The sequence below is a fragment of the Anomalospiza imberbis genome, chromosome 15 (genome assembly GCF_031753505.1).
Source record: "Anomalospiza imberbis isolate Cuckoo-Finch-1a 21T00152 chromosome 15, ASM3175350v1, whole genome shotgun sequence".
Taxonomy (NCBI): domain Eukaryota; kingdom Metazoa; phylum Chordata; class Aves; order Passeriformes; family Viduidae; genus Anomalospiza; species Anomalospiza imberbis.
In genome coordinates this window covers 17,235,740-17,261,241 of record NC_089695.1, presented here as the reverse complement: position 1 = coordinate 17,261,241, position 25,502 = coordinate 17,235,740, and the positions used below count along the sequence as shown (strand labels likewise).

Here is a 25,502-nt window from a genome sequence, read left to right as displayed (position 1 = left end):
TTTCAACCTGGAGCAGCTCCCTGGGCTGGCTCCCCACAGCCCTGTGCCAGTGCAGGGGAGGGAGCCACAGGAGAGCAGGGACAAGTGGCTCTGGCAGGGTGGCCAGCAGCACCTCTTTGGGTGCCCTTGGCATGGGTGGGTGTCAGGCAGGACACTGCCCGTGGAATGTGGAGGGACAGGATCCCTCCTGCCACGCAGCAACGTCCTGGTGAGCCCCACGTCACCCTGCTCTGCAAGAGCCACCCGAGGGACAGGAGGGTTTGGCAAAGCCACCTGTCCTTGGGCAGGAGTGTCCGAAGGTGAGCTGCCTCACACAGGGGCCCAGAGCAAGCCTGGTTTGGTTCCTGCTGGCACAAGCTGCTCCTCTCCAGCCGTTTTCCCAAACACCATAAGCTCTGCTAAAAATAGCTGCATGGAGGATGAGCTGAGGCCAGCTCCAGGATGAAGGCTGGGGCTCGGGAGGGAGGGCAGAGGTCTCTGTGTGAGGGACACGCTGCTGGTGTGAGGCGTGGGCAGATGCCAGAGCAAAGAGGGTGTCCCAGACCAGGACCTGCTGGGACTGCACACCTGGGACCAGATCTCACTGACACACACCCCTCAGTGTGCCAGAAGCTCACTTGCTCCTCCTGGCAAAGAGCAAAGGAATTCTGAGGAGATTTTGGCTGCCCAGGACTCAGTGACACCCATTGGTGGTGTCTTGGTTTTGTCTGCATCTGAGTTTTGCTCACTTACAGGGAAAATGGGGCAAAATTGTCTTGGGTTCCCCATCTCTCTGAGACAATAAACACTTCAGAGAGCAGATCAGAGCGCGGGCTGAAGATGAGGACTGCTCACACTGGAGGCTTGGTCATGTAGCAGGATTTCTGACCTGCCTTTTGGAAAGGGAAGAGAAAGGATTTATTCCTTTCACCCTCCCAAGTGATGCAGATACAAAGATGTTTTCATTGTCTCAGTGGCCCTGAAAGATGTGAAGAATAATAAAGGACAGGAGGCTGGGAATTCACGGATTCTCCTGCTCTCTCCTGGTGTCTGCAGAGCTCCTTTCCAGGCAGTGGGAGATGTTCCTTCAGTTTTCCAGCTGAGACCTCCTGTCTGTTGTTCTGCCATGTCACTGCCAACCTGGGACAACCCTTGCACTGTCCCCTGGAGCTCCATCAGGGTCACCAGCCTGGCAGAACATTAACCCAGAGAAAGCACCAGGAGAAACCATTTGGAAAATTTTCTGTAGGTTTGGAGAGCTGAGCTGACCATGGGGGCTCTGCTGACCTGCCAGAGCTGGGCAGTGAGAGGGTGAGTAGGAGGGGAAGAGGATGAAGAAGAGAGATCACCCTATTTATGAGTAGCAGTGAGACCTCAGGTCAGCTCAGCCTGAAATTCCCCTCCCAAGTGACATTTTCAGTGCTATTTAATTGGAATTTTGAATCCAATCTCTGGACACAGAGATATTCCCCTGGACAGAGACCTATCACCCAGACACAGAGATGTCCCCAGGACACAGATCTGTCCCCTGGACAAGGAGCTTTCACCCAGACACAGAGCTATCACCCAGACACAGAGCTGTCCCCAGGACAAAGAGCTGTCCTCTGGACATAGAGCTGTCCCCAGGACACAGAGTTTTCCCTGGACAAGGAGCCATCTCCCAGACACAGAGCTGTCCCCTGGACAAGGAGCTATCACCCATACACAGAGCTGTCCCCTGGACACAGAGCTGTCCCCTGGACAAGGAGCCATCACCCACACACAGAGCTGTCCCCTGGACACAGAGCTGTCCCCTGGACAAGGAGCTATCACCCACACACAGAGCTGTCCCCAGGACACAGAGTTTTCCCTGGACAAGGAGCCATCTCCCAGACACAGAGCTGTCCCCAGGACACAGAGCTGTCCCCTGGACAAGGAGCCATCACCCAGACACAGAGCTGTGCCCAGGACACAGAGCCATCACCCAGACACAGAGCTGTCCCCTGGACAAGGAGCCATCACCCACACACAGAGCTGTCCCCTGGACACAGAGCTGTCCCCTGGACAAGGAGCCATCACCCACACACAGAGCTGTCCCCTGGACACAGAGCTGTCCCCTGGACAAGGAGCCATCTCCCAGACACAGAGCTGTCCCCTGGACAAGGAGCCATCACCCACACACAGAGCTGTCCCCTGGACACAGAGCTGTCCCCTGGACAAGGAGCCATCACCCAGACACAGAGCTGTCCCCTGGACACAGAGCTGTCCCCTGGACAAGGAGCCATCACCCAGACACAGAGCTGTCCCCTGGACACAGAGCTGTCCCCGGCTGGCAGGAGGTGGCAGCATTGCCTAGCCCAGCAGATCCTGCTCTCCTGCATACCCAGGCATGGGGCTCTTTCCTGGCCCAGGAGCTCCAGACCTGTTTTTCCAGCTCCTCCAAGGATACGTGACTCAAGCCAAACGCCTCCCAACTGCCCAGATCCCACTCAGAGCAACCATTAAACACAACCCCAAAGGGCGACAGAGGCACATCAGCCCTGAGCTGTCGGCAAATCACAGGGGGCACCTGAGGACACGGGGCTCTGCTTTCAGGAATGGCTGTGGTGTTCAAAGATACCTCATTTGCCCTTGAAGCTCCAGCCCCCTGAAGGAGTGTGTGATGCATCCCCGATCCCCCACACGAGATCCGCAATCCCTGTGAGTGACAAGAGTGTGGATATTCTTGCCTGCACAAATGCTCCCTGACAGAGCCGAGGTGGGAACGAGTTGGAGGCCAGCTCGTTCTCGGAGCATCGTTTTCCTTCTGGTGCATCTGGCTGATTTTGAATCATTTGCATTTCAATTTTTTTCATCAGAGATGCAGAGAGAGCTGTAGTAAAACCTTGGATGTAAGCTCCCTGAAACACAAGGGGAACTTGGAGATGATATTTGCCATGCAGGGCGTTGCTGAGTGCCAATCTTCCCTCTCCAATCCTCCCGGTCTCTCACTGTGGAGTCATCTGGAGCTCAGTGAGTCCACCACAGGAAGAAACTCAGGAAAATCACAGATTTCCCTTCCTGCCTCACAGCCAGATGGACATAATCCAGGGCTCTTTTGCACTTGTGCAGGCAGAAAGTGTTTTTACCAAGCTAGAAAGCAACATGGTGAGTTCAAGAAGAGCTTCTTCCACCGTGTGGATGCTGTTCTTTGAGAGAACTCCTCCACCTTCATATCCTACTGATATGTCCTAACCTGGACCTCTCAATCTCACTTTTCTCCAAAGCAGTCAGCTATAAAAAAAAAAAAATCCATACATAGGTCTTAAAATCCATATTTTCATTATTTCCATGGCTTTGGGTGCACCAGGCATGCTGAGAAGCAGTTTCTGCCTGCCTGCCTTCAAAGCAGACACCCTGAGTAGGCTTTCCTTCTACTTTCATGAGCTACATTACTGGAGGAGCTTTCTCTCTCCTGCAGACTGAATCATTTCCCAAATGTAGCCTTGCACGGCAGAAGACGCCGCTGTGACAGGGAGTGATGATGAGTCACCGGGAATCCACAGTTTGGTGTTCCTGCAGAGGGAAAACTCACAGCGCCGAGAGGGGGAGAGAGGGAGAGCGAGGGGGCAACGCAGGAGATGTCACTTGTGACAGACAGCAAGGAACAGTCCCTGGAGCACGAGCTGCTGGGTCACGGTGACCCTGGCCAGGGGAGAGCCGGGTGTAGGGGCCACGTGAAGGTGGAGACTGCAGGGACAAGGGATGTGGCCGTGACGGGTGGTTCTGCTGGCAGTGTCCTTGTCAGGGCGTCACGGGCTGCTCCTGCAGTGATCACCCAGGAGCTGCACTGCTGTGCACGGCACAGGCCCAGGGTGAGGGCTGAGGGAGCTGAGGAGTGAGGAAGGTGATGGAGCACGGTGTGAGGGCTGAGGGAGCTGAGGAGTGAGGAAGGTGATGGAGCACGGTGTGAGGGCTGAGGGAGCTGAGGAGTGAGGAAGGTGATGGAGCACGGTGTGAGGGCTGAGGGAGCTGAGGAGTGAGGAAGGTGATGGAGCACGGTGTGAGGGCTGAGGGAGCTGAGGAGTGAGGAAGGTGATGGAGCAGGGTGTGAGGGCTGAGGAGTGAGGAAGGTGATGGAGCACGGTGTGAGGGCTGAGGGAGCTGAGGAGTGAGGAAGGTGATGGAGCAGGGTGTGAGGGCTGAGGAGTGAGGAAGGTGATGGAGCACGGTGTGAGGGCTGAGGGAGCTGAGGAGTGAGGAAGGTGATGGAGCAGGGTGTGAGGGCTGAGGAGTGAGGAAGGTGATGGAGCAGGGTGTGAGGGCTGAGGAGTGAGGAAGGTGATGGAGCAGGGTGTGAGGGCTGAGGGAGCTGAGGAGTGAGGAAGGTGATGGAGCAGGGTGTGAGGGCTGAGGGAGCTGAGGAGTGAGGAAGGTGATGGAGCAGGGTGTGAGGGTTGAGGAGTGAGGAAGGTGATGGAGCACGGTGTGAGGGCTGAGGGAGCTGAGGAGTGAGGAAGGTGATGGAGCAGGGAGTGAGGGCTGAAGGAGCTGAGGAGTGAGGAAGGTGATGGAGCACAGTGTGAGGGAGCTGAGGAGTGAGGAAGGTGATGGAACACGGTGTCTCTGCACAGGAACAGCTCGGCCCCAGGATCGCCCTGTGGATATGGGGTGGGAAAAGGAGGTTGTGGATTTCAGAGAATCACAGAATCGGTGGCATTGGAAGGGACCTCTGGAACAGAGGACACAGGGATGTGTCCAGGTGGGTTTTGTGATGTCTCCAGAGTGCGGGACTCCACAGCAGCCCTGGGCAGCTGTTCCAGGGCCTTGCCACAGCCGTGGCAAGAAGCACAAAGTGCCAGGATCGTTTGGGCTGGAATGGATCTCCCAGATCACCCAGTCCAACCTGTGACCGATCCCCACCTTGCAACCCAGACCAAAGCACTGAGTGCCCCATCCACCTTTTCCTTAAACACCTACACGGAACGAAGTTCTTGTGTACTTATTTATCCACAAACCAGCCTGTTACTGTAAACACAGGCTGGGGCCTGGGCTTCGAGAAGAGCCTGGTGACAGCACCATCTGTGGGGTGGTATCTCAGTGGCGGCTGACCCAGCTCCATCCCCTGTCCCAGGCGCGGACAGGGCCCAGGGCTGTGCGGGCAGCGCGGACACCGCAAGGAAACCCCCAGCCACCCTCCGCTCGCTGCCGCCGCCTGCCCCTTTAAGAGCGAGTGAGGGCACGTCCGCTTTCCCCGCCCTCTTCCGCCCGGACTGGCGGAGTGGCACTGTACGCATGCGCGCACCCGCAGCGCACCCAATCACCGCCCCCGGCGGGAGGGCGGGGCGCCGGCTGAGGGCGGCGATTGGTGCAGCTTCGCGAGGGGGCGTGGTGACCGCGGCAGCGCCCCGCCCCGCTCCCAGCGCGCCCCGCGCGGTGAAGAAGCGGCGGCCGCGCGCCGGGGGCATTTTGTGTCGGCGGCGGCGGCTCAGGCACAAGATGGCGGCGGTGGCCGAGTGAGCGGCCGGCGGCCGCCGCGACCCCGCGAGTTCCCCCCCCCTTTCCCCTCCCTGCTCTCACAAGCACTTCGGGGGCCGCTTCTCCTGTTTCTGGAGCGCGCCGAGAGCCGGGGAGCGGCGCAGAGCCGCGCGGGGGGGGCGCCCGCCCGAGGGCCCCGGCTGGAGCTGAGCGCGGGGTCCGTCCTTGGCTGCGCCGCTCTCCCCCCTCCGGCCCCTTTCCCCTGCTCGGGGGCGGCCGTAGAGCCCTCGTTGTCCCGCCGAGCCGGCCGGGAGGGCCCGAGAGCCGCCCCTCGCCATGGCGAGCAGCAGCGGCTCCAAGGCCGAGTTCATTGTCGGAGGCAAATACAAGCTGGTGCGGAAGATCGGGTCGGGCTCCTTCGGGGACATCTATTTGGCGATCAACATCACCAACGGGGAGGTAAGGGCCGCTCGCACTCGCCCCTCAGCTCCCCGGGGGGAGCCGGGCACCAGCCATCGGTTCTCCGAGCCCCACCTGCCCCCGGCGGTGCCCTCCGTGTCCCCGGGGTGGCGTCTTCCTTCCCCCGAGGGTCTTCCTTTCCCCCCTACGAGGGGCTCCATTCTCCCCCTTTCCCCCGAGGGTCTTCATCCCCCCCTTCCCACCGAGGCTCTTCCTCGGTGCCCCTTCCACAGCAGAGCCCTGCAGTCGCGGGCTCCCCTACCCAGCACTTGGGAGAGGAGAAAAGAGGCGAAAACCATAGTGGGAAAAGATATCCAAACAAATTTTGTGTTCTGTGAGCGGCCAAAGTCGTCGTCCCTCGCCCGCCATTCATCTCCCACTCTGCCTCAGCTGGGGAACACTTTGTATCTCGTTTCATCAACACTAATAGAAACAAAGAAGATCCCCCTGTTTTTCCAGCTTTTCCTTTGGGTTTTTTTTCTTTTCTTCCTCCCCCTCACGGCTCTGAGCTGTAAAGAAGAAACACCCACGTATGTTCTTCCTCACTTAAGTGGTTCTGAAGACTCCACATCTTTAACTCAAATGCATGACCCGGGATGGATATTTATGTACAAATCACCGCGATGTGGATTTTATCGGAAGACGCCACAAAATGAAATGCAGCACGTCGAGCTGGGAAATAAATAAATATATACCCGAAAGCGTTGGCATCGGGGGTGTGTGGGGGATGTGGAAGTGCTGTGCCCCTTACAGCTCGGTGGACGCTCTGCCCTGACTCCTTGTTCCCTCTCACTGCAGGAAGTTGCTGTGAAGTTGGAGTCTCAGAAGGCTCGGCACCCGCAGCTGCTCTATGAAAGCAAACTGTACAAGATCCTGCAGGGAGGAGTTGGCATCCCACATATACGGTAGGAGTCAGCCGTGTGTGCCAGTGGCGTTTCTGTGTGCTTGGCATGACTTTTTTTGTCATGTTTATTACTGCATATTGGCAGTAGTTTTATACTTCTGAGTTTGAGACAGGGCACCGCCGTGAAAAGAAATTAGTCCATGCAGGATTGGGGGTGATAGAGGGGGAAATGCTCCATCCCAAGCTCTCCAACTCGCTGGGTTCCTCTGGCAGGCCTGCTGTCGGTATAGAGAGCGAGACACCCAGCGAGAAATTCTTGTGGCCATTAGAACAAAGTGTGAGGAGGCTGTTTCTCTGAGAGGCAGAGAGTTGGGAGCCGGCCCTGGAAATGGCTGCTTTCTTTTGTTGCCTCTCTCTCTTTTTTTTTTTTTTTTTTTTTTTTTTTTTTTTTTTTTTTTTTTTTTTTTTTTTTTTTTTTTTTCTTTTCAACATGTCTTCCTGCTCCGCTCAGAAAATGGCGGCTGGACGTGATTAACCCTCCCCCTTCTCCTGGTGGGACAAGGGACGTGCTCGGGCTTGTGCCTTTTTCCTTTCATAGCTATGAGCCCGCCAGCCTTGAGACTGCGGAGAACCTGGAGCAGGAATGAAATGGCAGCGGCTCCTTTCTGCTGCCCGCAACAGATGCGTCACCAGGCTTCCCGACCGAACGGGATTAATCCCTCCCAGTTCCTCATTATGCGGCTCCTCGCTTCGTATTCCAACTGAAACTTTGGCCAGGGTTTCAGAATTTCCTGATCTGGAAGAAAATCGCTGGTGCAGGACTTGTGGAGGGGTTATTCGTCCTGGGATTATCGAGTTGTTACCCTGGGGTAGTGCCCAACTCCGGAATCTGGGCGTCAAAGAGTTACATGGAACTTCAGTTTTCTCCAGTGAGACTTTTTACAAGTTGTTCCTTTTTTGAAACTTTGTTGATAATTGGTTTTAAAGTTTGTATTTTTTTTCCTTGACACAATGGCCTGAAGGATTTTTGTTCCTTGAGCTACACAAACTATTTCAGATTAGGTTCTGTATCAAACTGTGGATTCCATTTGATTTAACCCTTCCTGATTTTGTACAGGATGAATAGTGACATTTAGGGTCTGTTTTAAAGTTCTCACGATGACATAGCTAAGATTCTGTATTAATTTGGACAAAGCCTAGTACAAATCTGCATTTCTGAGGTTAATAGCTCCCTCCTCCTTCCCCCCAAACACAACTGGCTCTGATCCTGAATGTGAGCTGGAGGAGACAGTGTTGTCCTGGCCATCTGTCCTCATTCACTCCAGCCTTTTGCAGGGACACAATCAACATACCTGAATTAAATACTTGCAGCTTCAACGGAGTTGCTGGTGTGGAAACAGATGCAGTCTTTCTTTGAGAATACAGTTTCCTTTTTTCTCAAAAGTGGCTGCTTCTATTTCACAACTGAAAGAATAGGAGTTGCATTTTGGAAAGCTTTCACAGTATAGTTGCATGCTAAAACAGGGATAACTGGGAAAACAGCCAGAGCAAGCAGATATCAGGTGTTTCATCACAGAACTGGAAAAGCAGGCATTCTTGAACTACTTTTTTGAAAAGTAAATGAGTGAGTGGTGCTATAATGAGGCCAAGTTGCAAATTTTTGGCTTTTCCACTGAGATACTGTTTCATTTCTTGTATTTGGTTAAAATGCCTTGGGAAATACTGGTGCCTTGCCTGCTGACAAACTTGCCTCTGGCTTCAACTACAGCTTTCCTCTGCATTTGGTATTCTTGTACCCTTTAAAAATGATACAAGGTCCAAAGAAACTGAGAATGGATAAATGAGGCAACACTCGCCAAACTGATTCATAGACTCATTGTGCTAAAGGGGTGTGATTATTGAATAATGTCAGTCAGTTCTTTCAGGTTCTCACAATGTTAATCTTTGTAGTATTTTTCTAGAAGTGTGAGTTTTTGGAAATACTCTTTTTCTTTTCAGAAGCAGCATCGATTGTAAATCTGTTTTATGTGCCAGATGCTCCTTGAGATTTCTCTGTGCTGCTGGTATTGGTTTGGTGGTGCTTGAGAAAATCTAAAGCAGCATTCTTAGGTTTATTTTCTTTAAAGAGGAAGCTGAGCAGGAGACCAGCACAGTTCTTGTGACAAATATTAAAATATTCTGCATTTAGTAGAGGTAGAATCCATGGTGCTTTGAATCCAAGTCAATACTTAGGTCACTTTGCATGTGTTGTTGATAATCCATGTGCCACCATTGTGCTATAATAATATGCTGTCACATTGGAATAAGCTGTTCTGGCTCAGTGTATTCACAAGGGTGAATCAAGTTGAAGGAAAGTCAATACATTTGGTAAAATTTCTGTAATGTGACACCTTTAAACAGCAGCAGCACAAGAATTTGATAGGAAATGAAGGAATCATGCCAAAATTTCCCCATTGCCGTGCTTTATAAACCTCAGTCCACATCTTGGACGCATCAACATGAAAACTTGTGCTCCTCATTTGAGAGTGATGAACTTTTCCTCTGTTTTTCACCTACTTAAGTGATGCAGTGGCCAAGATCAACTTCCTGGCAGTTGCATGGTGTGACTTTGCCTCACTCAAGTGGTCTCTGCTGTGGTTCTGTGACTCACAGAGCTGAGCTAATAAATGAGGTCTGGATTGCTCATTCGTTGGGGCTCCTGTTTCCAAAGCTGAGTTCTGCCTTTAGATGTGACTGCAACTTAGAATTACAAGAACATGTGTCTGGAGTGTCACTGAGGTTACCTAGAACCAAGCAACTCTTTTTACAGCCTTTAAGGTTAATTTGAGGGACTTTCTGGCTCATTGCAAGAAACTAATGAGCAAAAATCTCAGTTTTGGGGTTACCAGTGGGGTCAACAGTGAGCCTTCACCTGTGGAAGTTGAACAAGGGGCCTTGGTGCTTAATTGTGCTGTAATAAAACATGTTGTTTGCAGAGAAAATGGCAAAAAGAGATTGGTGTGAATGAATTGGAAATTTTATTCTCTGAATATTCTAAACGATTTAAAATCTTTAAATTTGCTGCTTATTGTTTCCTAAAAGAGCAGCAGAGTTTCTGAAATTAACCCTAAAGTTTCACAAAACTTAATTAATACTAAAAAAAAAAAAAAAGGCTGTTTGATTCTTGATGTTCAAATTTTGCTTAATTATTACTTTAATTTTTCCCAAAAGGCTCTTGAGCCCAGCTTAACATTGTGACAATCTGCTGTGCCTTTAGGACACTATGGCCAGGTCCCAGCATTCTTCTGGGCTTATTCTCATTGTTCTCCCACATCAGCTGCCCTTTGCTTTTTTTTCCTCTCTTTTTCAGTGACAAAGCATTTTGAGCTGTAATCTCGTTAACTGGGCACTGATCCTATTAGCTGGGACTGTCCACCTTTATTCCCCAATTCCTGGTGCTGCCTGGGAGGAATGCAGCACAGTGTGTTTGATTTTTGGGTGTTTGTCCACAGTGTAACTCTGGTAAAGCTTTAGCCACAAAAGCAATTATTCAAATTACCTGGGACAGCCACTCTTGGTGTTTTTGCCATTTATGGTGTTGATAGCTATTGGTTGTATCCTTAATGAAGATCAGCTATTTGTGAGTTAAAAACAAAAAAGTTACTTAGTATTTTGTGAGTTTTGGTTTTTTTTTTTTTTTTTTTTTTTTGCAAAGTTCCCTTGCTAACTGAATAAGTCAATCTCCACATTTCTGAGTTTTTCAGTGCAGCACTTGCAAATATTTTGATGTTGAGAAATTCAGAGAGAAATTCCGAATTGAGTTGAGTTTTCTGGAGAAAAATTATTTACATTATTTGTGCTTCTGGTTGATTACTGCCATGTTGCTGAATAATTATTAACAACAGAATGTGCCCATATACATCTTCATTAAATACTACCTGTGATGGAAAAATGTGGTCAAGGTTGATAATCCAAGAGTTATCAAAACCAAATTTGCCTTAAGCACTTGAAATGTTGATTTTTTAGCAGTGTTTAAAAATGTGTAAACACACCTCTCAAACACCTGCATTTTTAACTGTTTTCTCAGTAACTTCCTGCAGCATAAAACCCCTAACCAGCCACCAAAAAAACCCAAACCACCAGGAGAAAACCAGCAAAGCCCTCACTAAACCCACAAGAAACCCCACTCCCCCTCCAGAAAAAAAGGTTCTATCAATAAGTCCTACTATGTATTTACTTTGTTATTAGTCTGCATATTGAAGGGTAGGACCATCCCATAGGTAACCAGAAGCCTTTTCTTGTGCCCCAATAAAATGGAAGATGATATTTGAAATGAATACCTTATGGTTCCTTTATTAAGAAAATAAATGTATGTAAATAAAATTGATTTCATGTTTTCCACCAATCTAAACTCTTGTTTTAGTTGGTCTTTGTGGATTTTTTCAAAGCATCCAAGAGAGACCGAAGTTAGATTTTTTATTTTTTTTTTTTTCTCCTTGCCTTTGCTCAGTTTTTGTAGTTTGAGGTCAGTGTTACTTCTGATTGAAACAAATGATCAGCAGACATAATACTAGAATATTCTTTTCCTCAGTGATGTTTGCTGTCCCCACTCTGGATTAATGGTTCACCTTCTCTCTGAACTGCAGCTCCTGACTTTTGCAGGGGAAACTCAACCCCTGCCTTCCTCCCAGGTGTTAATGGAGTTCACTGAACAGCTCAGCAGCACAGGGTGCTGCGTGCTTGCAGCATCACACTGGGCGATGAAGCCACCTCCTTGCTGAGGGGATGAGTTGTGCTGGCATCCTTCGTGGATTGCTCTCAGAACTGTACAAAAAGCGATCCAGAATTTATTTATAGAGTGGAGCCAATTCCATAGCGTAGGGTGTTCATGGCTGTTTCTTTATTTAGTACTTGGGTGGCCTAATTCATGCTCTCCATGGCAACTAACGTTAGGTGACATCTGCTAAATATTGCACTTCAGGATTTCAGTCATGCCATATTATGTGGAGTTCATTTCTGTTACTCCTAGCTGGTTAGCAGTTAAGTGCTTTTCCAGTTTCAGGGGAGATAAAGCAGAAATATAAAATATGTGTCAATTTAGAAATGAGTCTCTGATGGATTACCTTTCTCTTATGTGTTGGTTCAGAGTCTGTAAGACTCAGTGCATTTTTATAGGCGGAATTCACTTTCCAGTTTGTCTGCACTGTCATTTTTGTCAGGAGATGTCTGTGCTGAGAACATGGGAGCAGAAGAGTCTGAATCAGGTGTGACATCACAACTTTGTAGGCCAGCAGGGCAGTGCTCATGATTGTGTTGTTGGACACAGAGAGCCAGTGTGCCTGAAGATAATGCTTGTACCCACAGGCAGTCGACTGCCAGTTTTTTTTTCCCCTGATTTTTGTTAAAAACATTTTCTCTTTCCTCATCCTCCTGTATCTATAAGGACTAATAGCATAACTCCATAAGTGCCTTGCTGAACTGTTTGAGTAAATGATTGCAGAGGTCACAACCCTCCCATTTTTCCTGAAGTCTCCTTTCTGCCCTTGTTGGGATTTGGGTTTCCTTTCCCGAGTTGGTGACAGGGCTTGCAGCAGTGATCCCAATTCACAGGTTCTGTGTGGGACAGCTGCACTTTTCCTGTTAGGGTAACTTGGTATTTTTCAGGGATATCAGAGCTATGTAATTACAGGGAGGTCAGTGTTTTCTCTTTAGTCCCATCATCTGACTAATGCCCAGTTCAGAGACTTTTGTGTGAGTGACTTAGGGCTGGCAGGGTTGGAATACATTTCCAGAGTGTTCACCACATCAGTGCCATTTGGATTTCTGTGGGATGTCTGAATCCTTTGTGTCCATGAGGCTTTCCAGACTTGCATGTTCCCCCTCATGTGCCTGCTGACTTGTCAAACTTACTAATTAGGTGATCTCAGGTAATTCTGTTAGCAAGTTCTTTCCAGCTTGTTTTTTCACCTTATATTTTTGTTCTAACAGCTTTTAAATCCACCTTAGTTCTTCTGACAATCTCCATTTCTGTCAAGAGAACTCTTTTCACTTGTTGCTTGAAAACACAAGTGCTGAGTAACTTAATTACATAGGATTACACAGAGTAATCATAGGGTCACACACCATAATTTATGAAAGTGGCAAAAGTTTATGTAATGTCAAAGAAGTCAAAATCACCCTTTATGTAATGGGGTATAAACATTTCTGGAAGTGTAAAGGTTTGAGTTTAAATATTCAGTGTTGGAAGAATTGTCCTTCCCTGCAGTGAGGCACCGGGAGATGTTTTTGTCTGACCAAAGCACAGCCTCCTGTAGCTCTGTTTGTAATTCCAGCTTGCCAGAGCCCCTGTGGGAATAGTCAGTGATGGAGCTGACAGAAGCCTTTAGTGGAGGATGGGCTACCTGGCAAAGCAGGTGTTGATTGAGGAGAGCTTTTATGAAGTTGGAACAAAATGATCTTGTCATGGTTTGTCTGGTGGTGGGAGCAGTTTTTTGTGACACTGAGCTCATGTTCTGGTTTTTTGTATAAGCTGTAGGCAAAGTGAGGTGCCTTTATTGCCTCCATGTCTTCAAAATTCTGGGATTTGGGGTTTCTTTGCCAGTGGCTTACAGCTGTCATTTACTAATTCAGTAATTTCCTCAATCTTGATCTGAATTTGTTTTTTTTTTTTTTAATGTGAATCTCCTGAATCCTTTTATTTCTTTCTCACACATTTTGGGAACTTGTGCTGGGTTTGTTATCTCGTTGTAATTATTATAATTGCCAGTGTAGTGAATGAAACTGTTGGTTATTGATTGGGACTGTGTGAGTGACACAGTAGTGTGAAACTGGGCTGGAATTTCTGTGTGATTCTGTTAGCCCTTCACCCCCTTTATCTGCTAGTTTGCCTAGTTCTGTTTGACCCTTTCAAAGGAAGATGTGAAAAAATACTACTAATAACCAAATGAAATATTTTCTTAGGTAAAAGAAAAAATGCAAACAAAACAAACCAAACTATTAAAAAACACTTCCTCAAACATTTCTTTTGTCCTTGACATTATTTACAAAATATGCAGTTGCTGAAATAGAAATCATTGATTTTTTTTTGAAAGATGCAGCTCTGAAAAGGCAAAAGGATTTAAGTTTGGGTAGAGCTGACTACGGTGTTTGCCACCAAGTACTAGATATGCATCAAGAGTTCACTTCCTTGTCTCAAGGTTAGTCAAGAGAATTAAAAAACCCACCCCATGTCAGTTCAAGTAAACATCCACTTGGCATGTGACCTGACATCATACCTGCTTTATTGTGTATTACTTAGAAACTAAACTCTCTCAAACTGCTGTGTGGTGTGACTTAGATGTTCCCACAGAGCTCAAATACTGAAATCCAAGATGTTAGAAAATTTCAGCTTTGTGTTTATGCTGGGGTTATAGACGAGGCTCTCAAACCACATGATTTGGAAACTTGGTGATGTGTCCACTCTTGGTCTTTCACACAGACAAGTCACTGAAGTCAAATTCAGGTCACTGTGCTCAGCCTTTAACCTTGCTCTGATAGAAAGCTTCATAAAAGAGGTTTACTGTATTCTGACTAATTGGAATATTTTGATTATGTAGCTTGAAACAGATGAGGGAAGGGAGAGTGATGAAGCATTTTCCTGCCTGGGAGCTTGGGCACACCTTGAAGCTGAAGTAGGTTTGTGACATCTGTATCAGATGTTTATGTGACACTGCCTGTTCAAGGGTACACTCAACTATTCCTCATGATTCTGTCCTGTTAATGTTTTATGTAAGGATGTAAAGCACAGTAGGAATCAATTAGAGAAAGATCAGGAGAATTTTTTCTAGCAAAGTAGCTTCTCTTCTTGAAATAATACGTATATGTAATTAAATTGAGTAATTACCCACCCAAAATGGCTCTCAAATAATTCAGTTTCTTGCTCCCATTTTTCACTCCTCCAAAACTCTCCCTTACTTGTGTTGCTTCCTCAACTTTATTATGAGGGAAAGGATTTCAAGTGTGCTGATGGAAGCCCATGGATCTATCTCTCAGACATGTGGGCACACTTGTATTCTGAGATGCCAGTGCCACCTGACAGTTGCCCAGGGCTTTGTATGAATCATTCCCTCATATTAGTAGAGAATTCCAAGTTTCCCTGCTGATGCAGTATAAGAACTTGTGAAGATCTCTTTTTGGGACACCAGCTTTTATATATCCCAATATCCAAATTCTCTTAAGAAAAGTCAAGACTTCTAATGTTCTTTCATTCAGAGCTGCCAGTGGTAGCAGCTCCTACACCTTGAGTGGACATGATGTTGCTTTACTTCCTAATCCCATTTTCCCTGGAAGTGTTCCAAGGAAAACGAAAACTTACTTGGAGTGTTAGCAAAGTAAATAAAACACTCTGATACCTTGGAAGAAGTTCCAGTTGCCAGAAGTGAAATGAATAGGTGTCACAGTCTTCAGTGAGGAATTACAGGCAGGTAAATGTGAATATGAAATACTAAGAGGATCTGCCTTATTTCTTTTTCTTGGAGAATTGAATGTGCTTTCCACCAGAGCAGAATGGTCAGGAGAAGAGAATTTTCATGTTCATACATAGAAATAGGCCAAACAGAGGTTGGGCAATCATCCTGAATTACTGCACTTACTCAGCAGACAGACCCCTGTGGAGGAACAAAAAGGTTTTTAAAAGGTACCTTCCAGGGTGGGCTTGCTTTGCATCCGCTTCACCTTGTCTGTCAGGCTGGGACTCAATTTTCTTAGCTCCTCTGAAGGTTGATCTTTGATCTTTTTCCCTTCACTGCATCTCTTGGGCACTGAACCATTGCTGTGCTGAACAATTACACTCAGCATCTCAATTAGAATTCCATCCCTTGAAGAAAATAGTACTTTATCTAGATCTTGATTTACTCCTTAAAATTCTTCATTTCAGCCCATTACTCACTAATTTTTTTTCTCAATGAACCTAAATTTCATAGGACAGAATACCTAGGCAGGTCATTTGCTCCAATTTTCATTTCTTTAGGTGACCATAATGTTTCATTTTCACCTGTGACCCCTGGAGTTGTTTACAGAGCTGTTCTGTTGGCATTTCATTTGAATATTGCTTTTGAAATACATATTTTCTGCATCCCATTTTGATGCAGGGAATGTATAGAGGTCTAGACTGATGTGTAAAACAGGGAGCGTAAGCCACAGCTCATATATAACTTTAATCAGATTTATAACAATGCAGGAATGAAGGGCATGGTTTCTCCTAGGATCCAGACAGTGGGAAGGTACAGGCCAGTATTTCCTGAAACAAATCCAAATATAGAATCTTTTCTCTCTGGCTTTGTAAACATTTTATTTTACTATCCCAGCTAAGCTAAGCTTGGAATCCTGTGAGTACCTAGGAATTTGTTGACTTTCTCAGTGGTGACTGTTTTCCAGACAACCATGCATTGGTGTACTGGAGTCATTGCCTAAAGTGGAAATAAAGTGTCTGTACAGATATTTAAGCCCCAACTGCTTCTTTAGCTGAATCTTGAGGGGTTTTTGTTTGTTTGTTTTTTTTTTCATCTGCATGCTCTTCCTGTGAGGTACATCCTTGGGGGTACCTCGTCCATGCCACTGTTGTTGGGAAACTGAGGGAAATTCTCTCTGGACTGGCTGAAGGTACTTGATGTAAGGACCAGGAGCTTAGAAAAGGCAAAATTGCAGCCTTCTGATCAAACAGGTGTCATGTCAGCTTCAAATGAGTTTTTCACACACAGCTGTCACTTAACTGTAGTTATCTGGGGCGTGCAGAAGGACTGGAGAGGAGAATATCCAGCCCTGTCTTTCAAGGGTGGAGATTCACAGCTGAGATGTGCAGGAGTCCAGGGGGTGACTCCAGGTCTGCTCAGGAGCTGAGGTGGGAGGATAACCACCCCCAGCTGTAGATGCAATAAAGCAGGGCTATGGTGGAAACGTCAAACATGGATTGGAAAGGAAGGCATCCATGCAAGGACTTCTGCTTGTCCTCACAGCATTTTTAGGCTTTATTTTTGTCCAAAATTGGTATCTTAGGCACTTAAAGGTTGCTATCACAATACAGCTGCAATTAATATTTTGTTATGTTTCTACTTTAGCTTTTCTGACACCTAAGTGCTGCTTTCTCTATGATGTTAAAAGCCTGATAAAGAGCCTTTATCTTCAACTTAATTGGAAATAGAACTTGATTGGCATTTTTAAAATTGAGAAATAAATGAGAAAGTATGTGAGTGAACTGCTTTGGTGTGGTGCAGAGAAGTAAGACCTGAAAACAAAGCCTAAGGCATGTTGAGATGGTTTTGTGAAGTGAAATGATGCAGGAACAATGAGAGTAAGGTGTCCTGCAGAGGAATTTCAGTCCAGGCGTTGTACATTCCCCTCAGTATAAGGACCCTGCTGCTTTGGTTGCATTTTCATTCTGGTATTTTGGTCGTTGAAATGGAGTAGTGTTTTCAGGGAAAATTGCCAACTTGTGTATTCTGGTTTGTGCTCAGACTTTTGTTTCCAGGAAAAATAAGATATTACCAGCATTAATTTCTCATTAGCTTTCAAGATGGAACATTAGTCAGCAACATGCCCTTGCAGCTGAGAGCACTGAGGGTACCCTGGGCTGCATCAGGATTCCTGCTAATAATGCTGGATCATTTCCTTTCTTGCAGGTGGTATGGTCAAGAAAAGGACTACAATGTTCTAGTCATGGATCTTCTGGGGCCCAGCCTGGAAGACCTCTTCAACTTCTGTTCTCGCAGGTTTACGATGAAAACAGTACTTATGCTAGCAGACCAGGTATGTGCACACCTTGGTGGGAGCAGCTTCAGAGCCCTGAGGGATTCCTGCAGAGTGGCTTAAATAATTGATGCAGTGTTTTATACACTAAGTGAACACTTGACCTAAATTAGGACAAAGTAAAGGTGGTTTCTGTGTGCTCTGCTCTACAAAATGCACCGAGTGGGAGGGCATTGCAGCTGCCAGCTCCTTTGTGCTGCTGCTTTAAGGGCAACTTCATTAAAATACTCAGACTCATTTGGGTGGATTCACTGTCAGTATCACCACAGGGGCTGTGGTGGAGGGGCTGAAACACTCTCCAGTTGTGGGTGATCTAAGTCAATGGGACCTGTGGTGACAACATGCAAGTCTGTCCCTGTGCTCTCACACCCTCCTGTATGCCTCAGGTTTTAGCTTTTATATTTTTCAGATCCTGTGCTGCTTTAGTGTGTAGTTCTGAGCTTCATATTAGCGGATGGTGAGCTCTCTTCACAGAGCAGGGAGACAAAACAATTCCTCTCTAGCTGGAGACCAAGGACAAATGATCCAAGGCATCACTAGAATCAGACAGTGAGCTAATAATAAATAACTGCCTTGCTTGTTTGGTCCTCACACACAGTTCTTAAAGCTGTTGTGGAGATGCCACTCTACCTCCAACATATTTGAGGCCTCTAAAACTCTCTTAAGTCTTTTTTTATAGCAGTTGATATTTTTCCAACTTGGTCATGAGAATACAGCATTTGAAATGAGCAGCCATATTTATTTCTTACTGCTTAATAAATGGCTTGATTGTGCTTCCTTCAGCTCCTTGAAAAGCACTGAGGGTTTTTCAAGTTGATTTTTTTCAATGGTAGTTGAAATTTCATCTAATATTACGTAATAGATATCAGTACCAAGTTGTCACTTAGCCAGATGCTCGTAGAATCCCAGGCTCTTGGCCAAGGAAGCTGAAGGCATTTGTCTGGAGACAAGGTCAGCTGTCCCTGTTCTCAGCTGCCCTAAGAGGGTGATGTGCTTGCTTTAGAGAGCCATTTGCCTGCTCACTTATCCAGACTCTGGGTGTGACAGCTTCTGCAGGGAATCCACCAGGGGTTTGTGCAGTATTCCTTAGGATGGTAAACATTAGCTGGCTGTCAGCTGGGAAACAGCCAGAAATGGGGGATAGCAGTGCTCAGAAGTGGCTTTTAGGGCACAGTCCAGCAAACAGCTGTCAGGGGTGTGATGTAACAACTCAAGGCTGCAAGAGGAGTGTTTGAGGAGCTGCAGAGCTGTGCCGCATAACCACGGGCCCTGACCTCACCCACAGGAAATGGGTTGGCCCTGTGTGATGACACAGATGTGCCAGAGTTTCTCCATGTCTCCAAATATTCTGGGATCAGGGTAGCCTAGGTATGGCAGGATGGGCCACCATCAAGTTGTGACTTGCTCCATGAAAATTGTTACCTGGAAAAGTGATGTTTGATGAATGAATAACCAGATGAATGAGTAACTGGGACAGGGGGAGGGAATGAGCTTTAAAATTGGCTTGTGGTAGCTATAAAACCTTTGAAATAAGGAAAAACAATTACTTTTTAATAGGATGCTATAGTTGAAAACATGAACTTCAGTATCTGGGAATCATTCAGGTATTTAATCTGCCAGTTTCTGACCAAGATTGTGGAATTTTAACATGAAAGGAAAATACTCAGCATTTTAAAAAATTGGTTTTCATTAATCAAAAGCATAAACTGAAGTTGCAGAGGAAGGTAACACTAAAAGTTCATGCTTTCATTGAAGGTTTATTGAAATGTCTTGCTCTCTTTGAAATCTTACATATTGCTGGTTTTTTTTACAGATGATCAGTAGAATTGAATATGTGCACACAAAGAATTTTATACACAGAGACATTAAACCAGATAACTTCCTAATGGGTATTGGGCGTCACTGTAATAAGGTTAGTCCAAAGCTCTTTGTTTCCAAGCTGCAGAGAGAATGCCTGTGTGATTTGATTCCAGCTGCACAACTTTTGTAAAATCCACTGCTAAAATTGCTATTTTGGATGCTAAACCACAGTTCTTGGGTGTGGGAACTTGGTTTTCTTGGTGTCCACTTGTAAACGCTGTGGATCTCTCTCCCACCCTGGGAGATGCACTTGATTGCAAGATGATTTCTAGACTTGCAACAAGGTTATAAACTAACCCTAGAGAATACTTGACTACTTCTCTCCAGATGTCTGTTGTCATAGCATTTTATTGCTCTATGATAAAGTCAAATCTTTGGCTTTGGGGCTGACCTCCTAGGATGAAAACAATTTGTGCACCGTGGGAGCTCCTGACCTACCAGTCAGCAGGGCATTAAACCTTGCAGTGACAGACTGGTAAAGTCTCTTCAACCATCAGAATTGTGGATAAGACCAAGAACCAACATGCAGATGCCTTTATAAATAAAATAAATGATGCAATTATGTTGATGGAAAACTGTTAAGCTGTAGAATACCTGCTGTACAACAAAATTTTTGTCTCGGTTTACTCTGTGGGGGGAAAAAAAAGCTGAGGGTGGGTGGGGGGTGGGCTGAGGTTGTTACACTTTTTGGGATGGGTAAACATAGTCAGAAGTGCATGTTTCCTGCCTGGAAAGCAACTTTTTAATTTTATTTTTAGTTTTCTTGAGTGAAATATGCTTAATCCTGCAATTTGTATGTCGAGCTCGGGCAGACAGGCAGCATTGGCAATGCATTAAGCATGCTACTGATTAGAAATTAACTTCAGGACAAATGTATGTGATCAAGCTGTTTATTGGAAGCAAGATTCCCACTTATCTTCTCTAGATGCCATCCCAGGATGTCTCATCTGGTTAGGCACTACCAGTAATCAAAATGTTTACCTTTGTTTGCCTGTATGAATGCCAACGTCAGGGCCATGAGCATTAGAAGGGGAAAGCTTGGATAATGTGAGATAACAGCTCTTGTCTGAAGAGGTGCAATGCACTGAGTGTTTAGAGACAACCATTGTTGGAAAAACTTGTAATTCCAGCTGAAAGGCAGTCTTTATGTAATCCTGTTGCTGTTAAACTTTGTTTGTTCCCAAGTTTCATACTTTCACTCTGTACAGCTCTATTTTTCTCTGCTGTGTTGAGCAGTTTAGGCTCCTTAATTCTCTGGCATGACTCAAAGTAGAACTTGAAAACTTTTATTTTGGTTTTTTCCTAGTTTTAGTTTCTGATTTCCAATTGTTCTTTTTGGGCCATTTTTCTATACTTTTGCACAGTCATGCTAGGTTGGCATTGCTGCACTCCAGTTCATCTTGGTGTGGATTAATGGCCTAGAAATTGCTGCTCTGCTTACTTTAGAGGAGGAACACATTAGATTTGCATCAGCTGAAATCAAAGACAAAATTGCCTACAAACCATTGGATTTTTTCTCCTTTAGGGAGCCATGCAATGATATGGTGGTAAAGCACTGTGGGCCTGGGCTTCACTTATATTTCAGGGGGTTAGGGAGGTAGTTCCTGACCCAAGTGCAAATTAATAGTTTTACATGAGCAAAATACAGAATGGGTTCCTTCAGTTTGGAATCAAGTGCTTTGTCTAGGAAACATTTGCCACCATACAGTATTTAATGTTTCTTTTTGTAACCAAGTATAGTTTTGGGGTTTTTAGAGATGACTCTACACAGTTCAAAGAAAATCAGCCACAAAGACTAGAACAGCATGGTAATCTTGTTCCAGTAGCTTCCTGTCAGTTATATATTAAAAAAAAAATTGATTTTTTCCCCCCAAATTTTAATTTGGTGACTGGGAGAAATTTTGCTCCCACCTTAAAAGATGAATTTCCAGCTCTGCTAGAAATAAGCCCTGCATGCTTATGAAAGTAAACTTTAAGGTGACTAAATGCCTTCTACCTCTTCCTTACTGAAGATTTACTTTTTCTAAATATCTTATGGGGGAAGGGCAGTTTGTGGAACCAAAGGCTGCTTTTGTAAGCAAAAACTTGAATTTCCTTTTTTAATAGAGCCAAATGTCACCATTGCTATCCCTGGTTAAGGCAGTGCCATTTTGGAGCGGCTCACAGTTGAAATTTACCTTGTCCCATCTGTCAAATTTTCTCCTTGGCAAAAAATAAAAAATACTACTATAAATAATCAAAATATGACTCAAAAAAAAAAAAAAAAAGATGGAAAGATACAGTTTTTTTGAAAAGTACAGTGCTTGGTGGAAGAAGGATGGCATTTGGCTACCCTGTTCTTTCTCGAACGCCTCGGTGTTGCCTGTCTGCGCCGGCCAATGTTGCAATGTAAGCAAGACTGTTTGATGCACTGCCACCCTCTATTGTTTGTTCAGTGTTTAGAATCTCCAGTGGGGAAGAGGAAAAGAAGCATGACTGTTAGTACTTCTCAGGACCCATCTTTCTCAGGATTAAACCAGGTCTGAACTGTCTCCTATTCCAACCTCAACCCCAAATTCATGTGCTTTATTTTTGTTTTGGGTTTTTTTTTGTTTGTTTATTTTTTGTTTTTTATTTCGTTTTTCTGGAGAATGTAGACCTTGCAAAAGCACCTCTTATGTTGGCATTATTCAGACATACTTGGCAAACATGTAACATTACTAAGATGTTTCCCTGTGGCGCTTGTTTAAATTGTGGAATTATTTCTAAACTTTGATAGGGCTAAATGTACGTGCTTGATTTCAGGTGCAGGTTTTATTTGTGGTCTTTCCAACTCAAAAGGCAGTCTCCTAAAAATGTGGTGAAGGATAGACATGAAATAGCAGGGCTCCTGCTTGCCTTGCTGAAGGTTTCCTGCAGTTCCTATGGATGCACGTGGAGAAGTTCTGTTATCACTTCAGCCAGACTCCTCCCCGTGCAGTTTTCGTTCAAAATGACCTCAAATGTGTAATGAAGACTTAATATTTTTGTCCATTGTGCTTGAAAACTGAAATTACTCTAAAGCTGTGTCTTGGAGAAGCAGGAGCTTATCTTGTAGTGTCTAATGTCATGTTTCTGACTCTTGAGGAGAAGATGAATTGCAGAGAGAGGAGCCCATTTGCCAGTTGGTAGCAGGACAGCTGGAAATTGCTGAATATGAATCACTGCTCAGGAGCTTGGCCATTGGTCCCTAGCTTTCCACAGTAATCTCCATGGATTAAATCCCAGGCGGATTCCTGCTGTACACAAGCTGACAGGCTTCTGTTGTCTGCTTCTGAAACTTTCTTATCAAAGGCACAGACTTTGATCTACTTCTCTAGCTGCTCTTGGCAAAAATCATGCCCTACTTCTCCAGTTTCCTGCTGATAGTGCAACAAACAGAATGAAGGTGGTGTGAGGTTATCTGGGAACTGGCACTGGGACGTTCTGTGCTCATCCAGATTGGGCTGTGTTTCCCAGCTTAATTCTTTCCAGGAGGGACTCATTCCTTTGCTTTCAACCCATCCACAGGGAAATAGTCTGATCCTGAGCTAGGGAAGAGAGCAAACTTCCCCAGGGAAGCTGCTACTCAAAAATAATAGCCAGTTACAGGTCTCTGTTGTGGACCAAGTCAGAAAATAAGGGATTGCAGTCGAGCTCAGGCTTTGCTTCTAGGAAAGTCACAGCAGAGCAATCACGTAAAGCTTTATACTGTCTGCTTTGGGATTCAATAGCAAATATTTCCTGGCACATCAGATGATTTCCTGGTAGCTAGGGAACATATCCATGCTCCCTGAGTAGCTGCCTGTTCTGGGTGCAGCACAGCCAAGACCCACACCTTGCTGAGCTGTCTGAGCAGTGGAGTTGATTTAAAAACTTGGGTTTATGTCCCTTGCTCCAAGCATTCTGGACTTTTCAGGATGACTTTCACCTGAACAGCAAATGTTAGCACTGCAGCGCCTTGTGTTTGCATGTAAATCATGGCGAGACTTCAACCCCAGGTTTTCTGTTCTGACACCAGTAGTTTAAGAGGATTTTAGCTTTGCTTTTTCCTGTCTAGGCTACTGTAGTTGGTAAATCTTCCCGAATCAGAATTCTGAACCGTAGCTGCTCTGCAATTCAGAAATTTTCAGTATATTGGATACTTCATGCAGAGTTGAACTTCCTGGTTCACAGCACTTCCAGTGTGCCAGTGACACCCCCCCCAGTTCAGCCTTGGATGCATTTTAGTCTCCAGTTTGATTTTAAAGATATATCTTCAGTTCTGGAATCAGCTTTAAGGTGATACTGAGTTGGTTTTTACTGAGACTATCAAACTTTAAATGTCTTCTTTCCATCATCTTCTGCCCCCACCCAAGTTAGTTTTGCAGTGCTGATCAGTCTGTAGGGATTGTAGTCCTTGATCCTGTAGCATTAATCCAGTGTTGGAATTAGGATTTGTAGCTTGAAGTCTGAGTGCTAGAATTTGAAAGGTTCCTTATGTACTTCTTTCTGCCTCAGCTTTTTTTGCCTAGTCCTGAAACCTTGCCCAAGAAAGTACAGCCTGGATGACCCTTTGTAGGTGGGCTGGCTGGCAGCACACTGATTACCACACACTAATTACCACACACTCAGGTTGCTAAATACCAAATCGTTGGGCAAGCCTGGTTATTAGAAACCCAAATTGGATCCATTCCTTGGCTCCAGCTTCCTGGCTGTGTTAAAACCAGCACGTTTGTCCTGCTGCTGTGGCAGTGTTCTGGGGGCCTTAAAGTGAGCCAAGAACAAGCTGTCTTGTTTGCTGGGGAAGGTTTTGGCCTTGTGCTCTGCAGAATGGCCACTGTTCTTTGGGACAGGAGGTTGCAGGATGTGCCTCGTGCATTGAGCTGCCCTTCACTCCGTGTGTGTGCCCTGCTCCGGTGCCAGTGGGGTCTGGGATGTGCTTTCACATATCTTCCTCCCTCAGCTGTGCACTGCAGTCATCAGACTGCTGTAGTGATAGAAAATAGTGGTAGAACTAAGCTCCAGAGGCTGAGTAGCCCCATCTAATCCATTGCAGGGGATTGAGAAAAGGCTTGAACTAATTCACCATTGAGTTTTTAACTGACTAGTTAAAGCTGGTTGGCCTCTGCACTGTTACTTTGCTTCTTTTAACTGTAGGCTGTTACATTGTCTGGGTGTCTTAAAACATAGCTAATGCCTAGTGAAAGAAGTTGGGAATTTGGGGAATTGGCTAGGAATCTAACCTATTTTCATTTCTCTTGAAGTTATTCCTTATTGACTTTGGTTTGGCCAAAAAGTACCGGGACAACAGGACAAGGCAACACATACCATACAGAGAAGACAAAAATCTCACTGGCACAGCTCGATATGCCAGCATCAATGCACACCTTGGCATCGAGCAGAGGTGAGTGCAGTGTTCTGGAGGGTGCAGAGGGGTCTTGGGAAACTTCTGGAGAGTCTGAACTCATTCTATATGAAAAGTGTATCCATCTCTTTGCAAGTGTTCTTCCTTTTGGCTGCCTGTGCAGGGATAAGGGGGGGAAATCCAAGCACCTAATTTGCTTCTTGAAGAGACTGTGTGTCTTGCAGACGTCAGGTGGATGCTCTGCATATTATTTTGGCTTTTTAAAGGCTAAGCCATACTTTGATGTGGGTCTGTCAGAGGCCCTTCACACATAAAATGGTGCACTTTGCTGATGTGTTGGTACCTGTTGGCACCACTGCTGACTGGCTTGAGAGGCCTTTCTGTAAGCAGAAAAAGGGTGTTCTAAAGCTGGTGTCTGGCCTGTTTTCTCACTCTCTTCAACTTAGAAAAACATTTCTCCTTTTGCCTGCAAGCAAGATTTAAATACCTTCAATCACACTGTATTTTATTTCAAGTCTGTAGGTATGTACACACGTGTGTGGATATATTTATTAGAGCTTTGCTTAATCAACAAACACATTTTTATCTTCTGGATCAAAGGCATTTTGTTCCCACAGAATCCTAGTATTTTCTAGTGGAGAGAGCACTTCAGGTTGTTTGGAAGTGTTAGGTACTTGTGGGATATCAAGGGATGCCTCTCTTCCTTACATCTGTGCCTAAAAATTGTATTGGATGACTGAAGAGTGTGGCTTTACCTCTCTTGGATAGTTAAAGCTTCCAGGAATGTCTGTGCCTCTGACCTTTGTGTTAACCAAGATG

General features: G+C 45.7%; 1 protein-coding gene across 5 annotated transcripts in view; it reads left to right on the top strand.

Annotated features, from left to right (window-relative positions):
* Positions 1-5,368: 5,368 nt before the first annotated feature.
* CSNK1A1 (casein kinase 1 alpha 1) overlaps positions 5,369-25,502 on the top strand; it is a 32,465-nt gene continuing 12,331 nt past the window's right edge. For 3 of the 5 annotated variants that reach the window (XM_068206230.1, XM_068206228.1, XM_068206229.1), the window contains exons 1-6: positions 5,369-5,874; positions 6,673-6,779; positions 17,353-17,479; positions 19,293-19,391; positions 21,775-21,858; positions 24,583-24,722. In XM_068206230.1, coding sequence (XP_068062331.1) covers positions 5,752-5,874; positions 6,673-6,779; positions 17,353-17,479; positions 19,293-19,391; positions 21,775-21,858; positions 24,583-24,722 — 680 coding nt within the window. In that variant the 5' untranslated portion in view covers positions 5,369-5,751. The remainder of the gene's footprint in view (positions 5,875-6,672; positions 6,780-17,352; positions 17,480-19,292; positions 19,392-21,774; positions 21,859-24,582; positions 24,723-25,502) is intronic. The other 2 variants (XM_068206232.1, XM_068206231.1) reach the window with 1 other exon arrangement.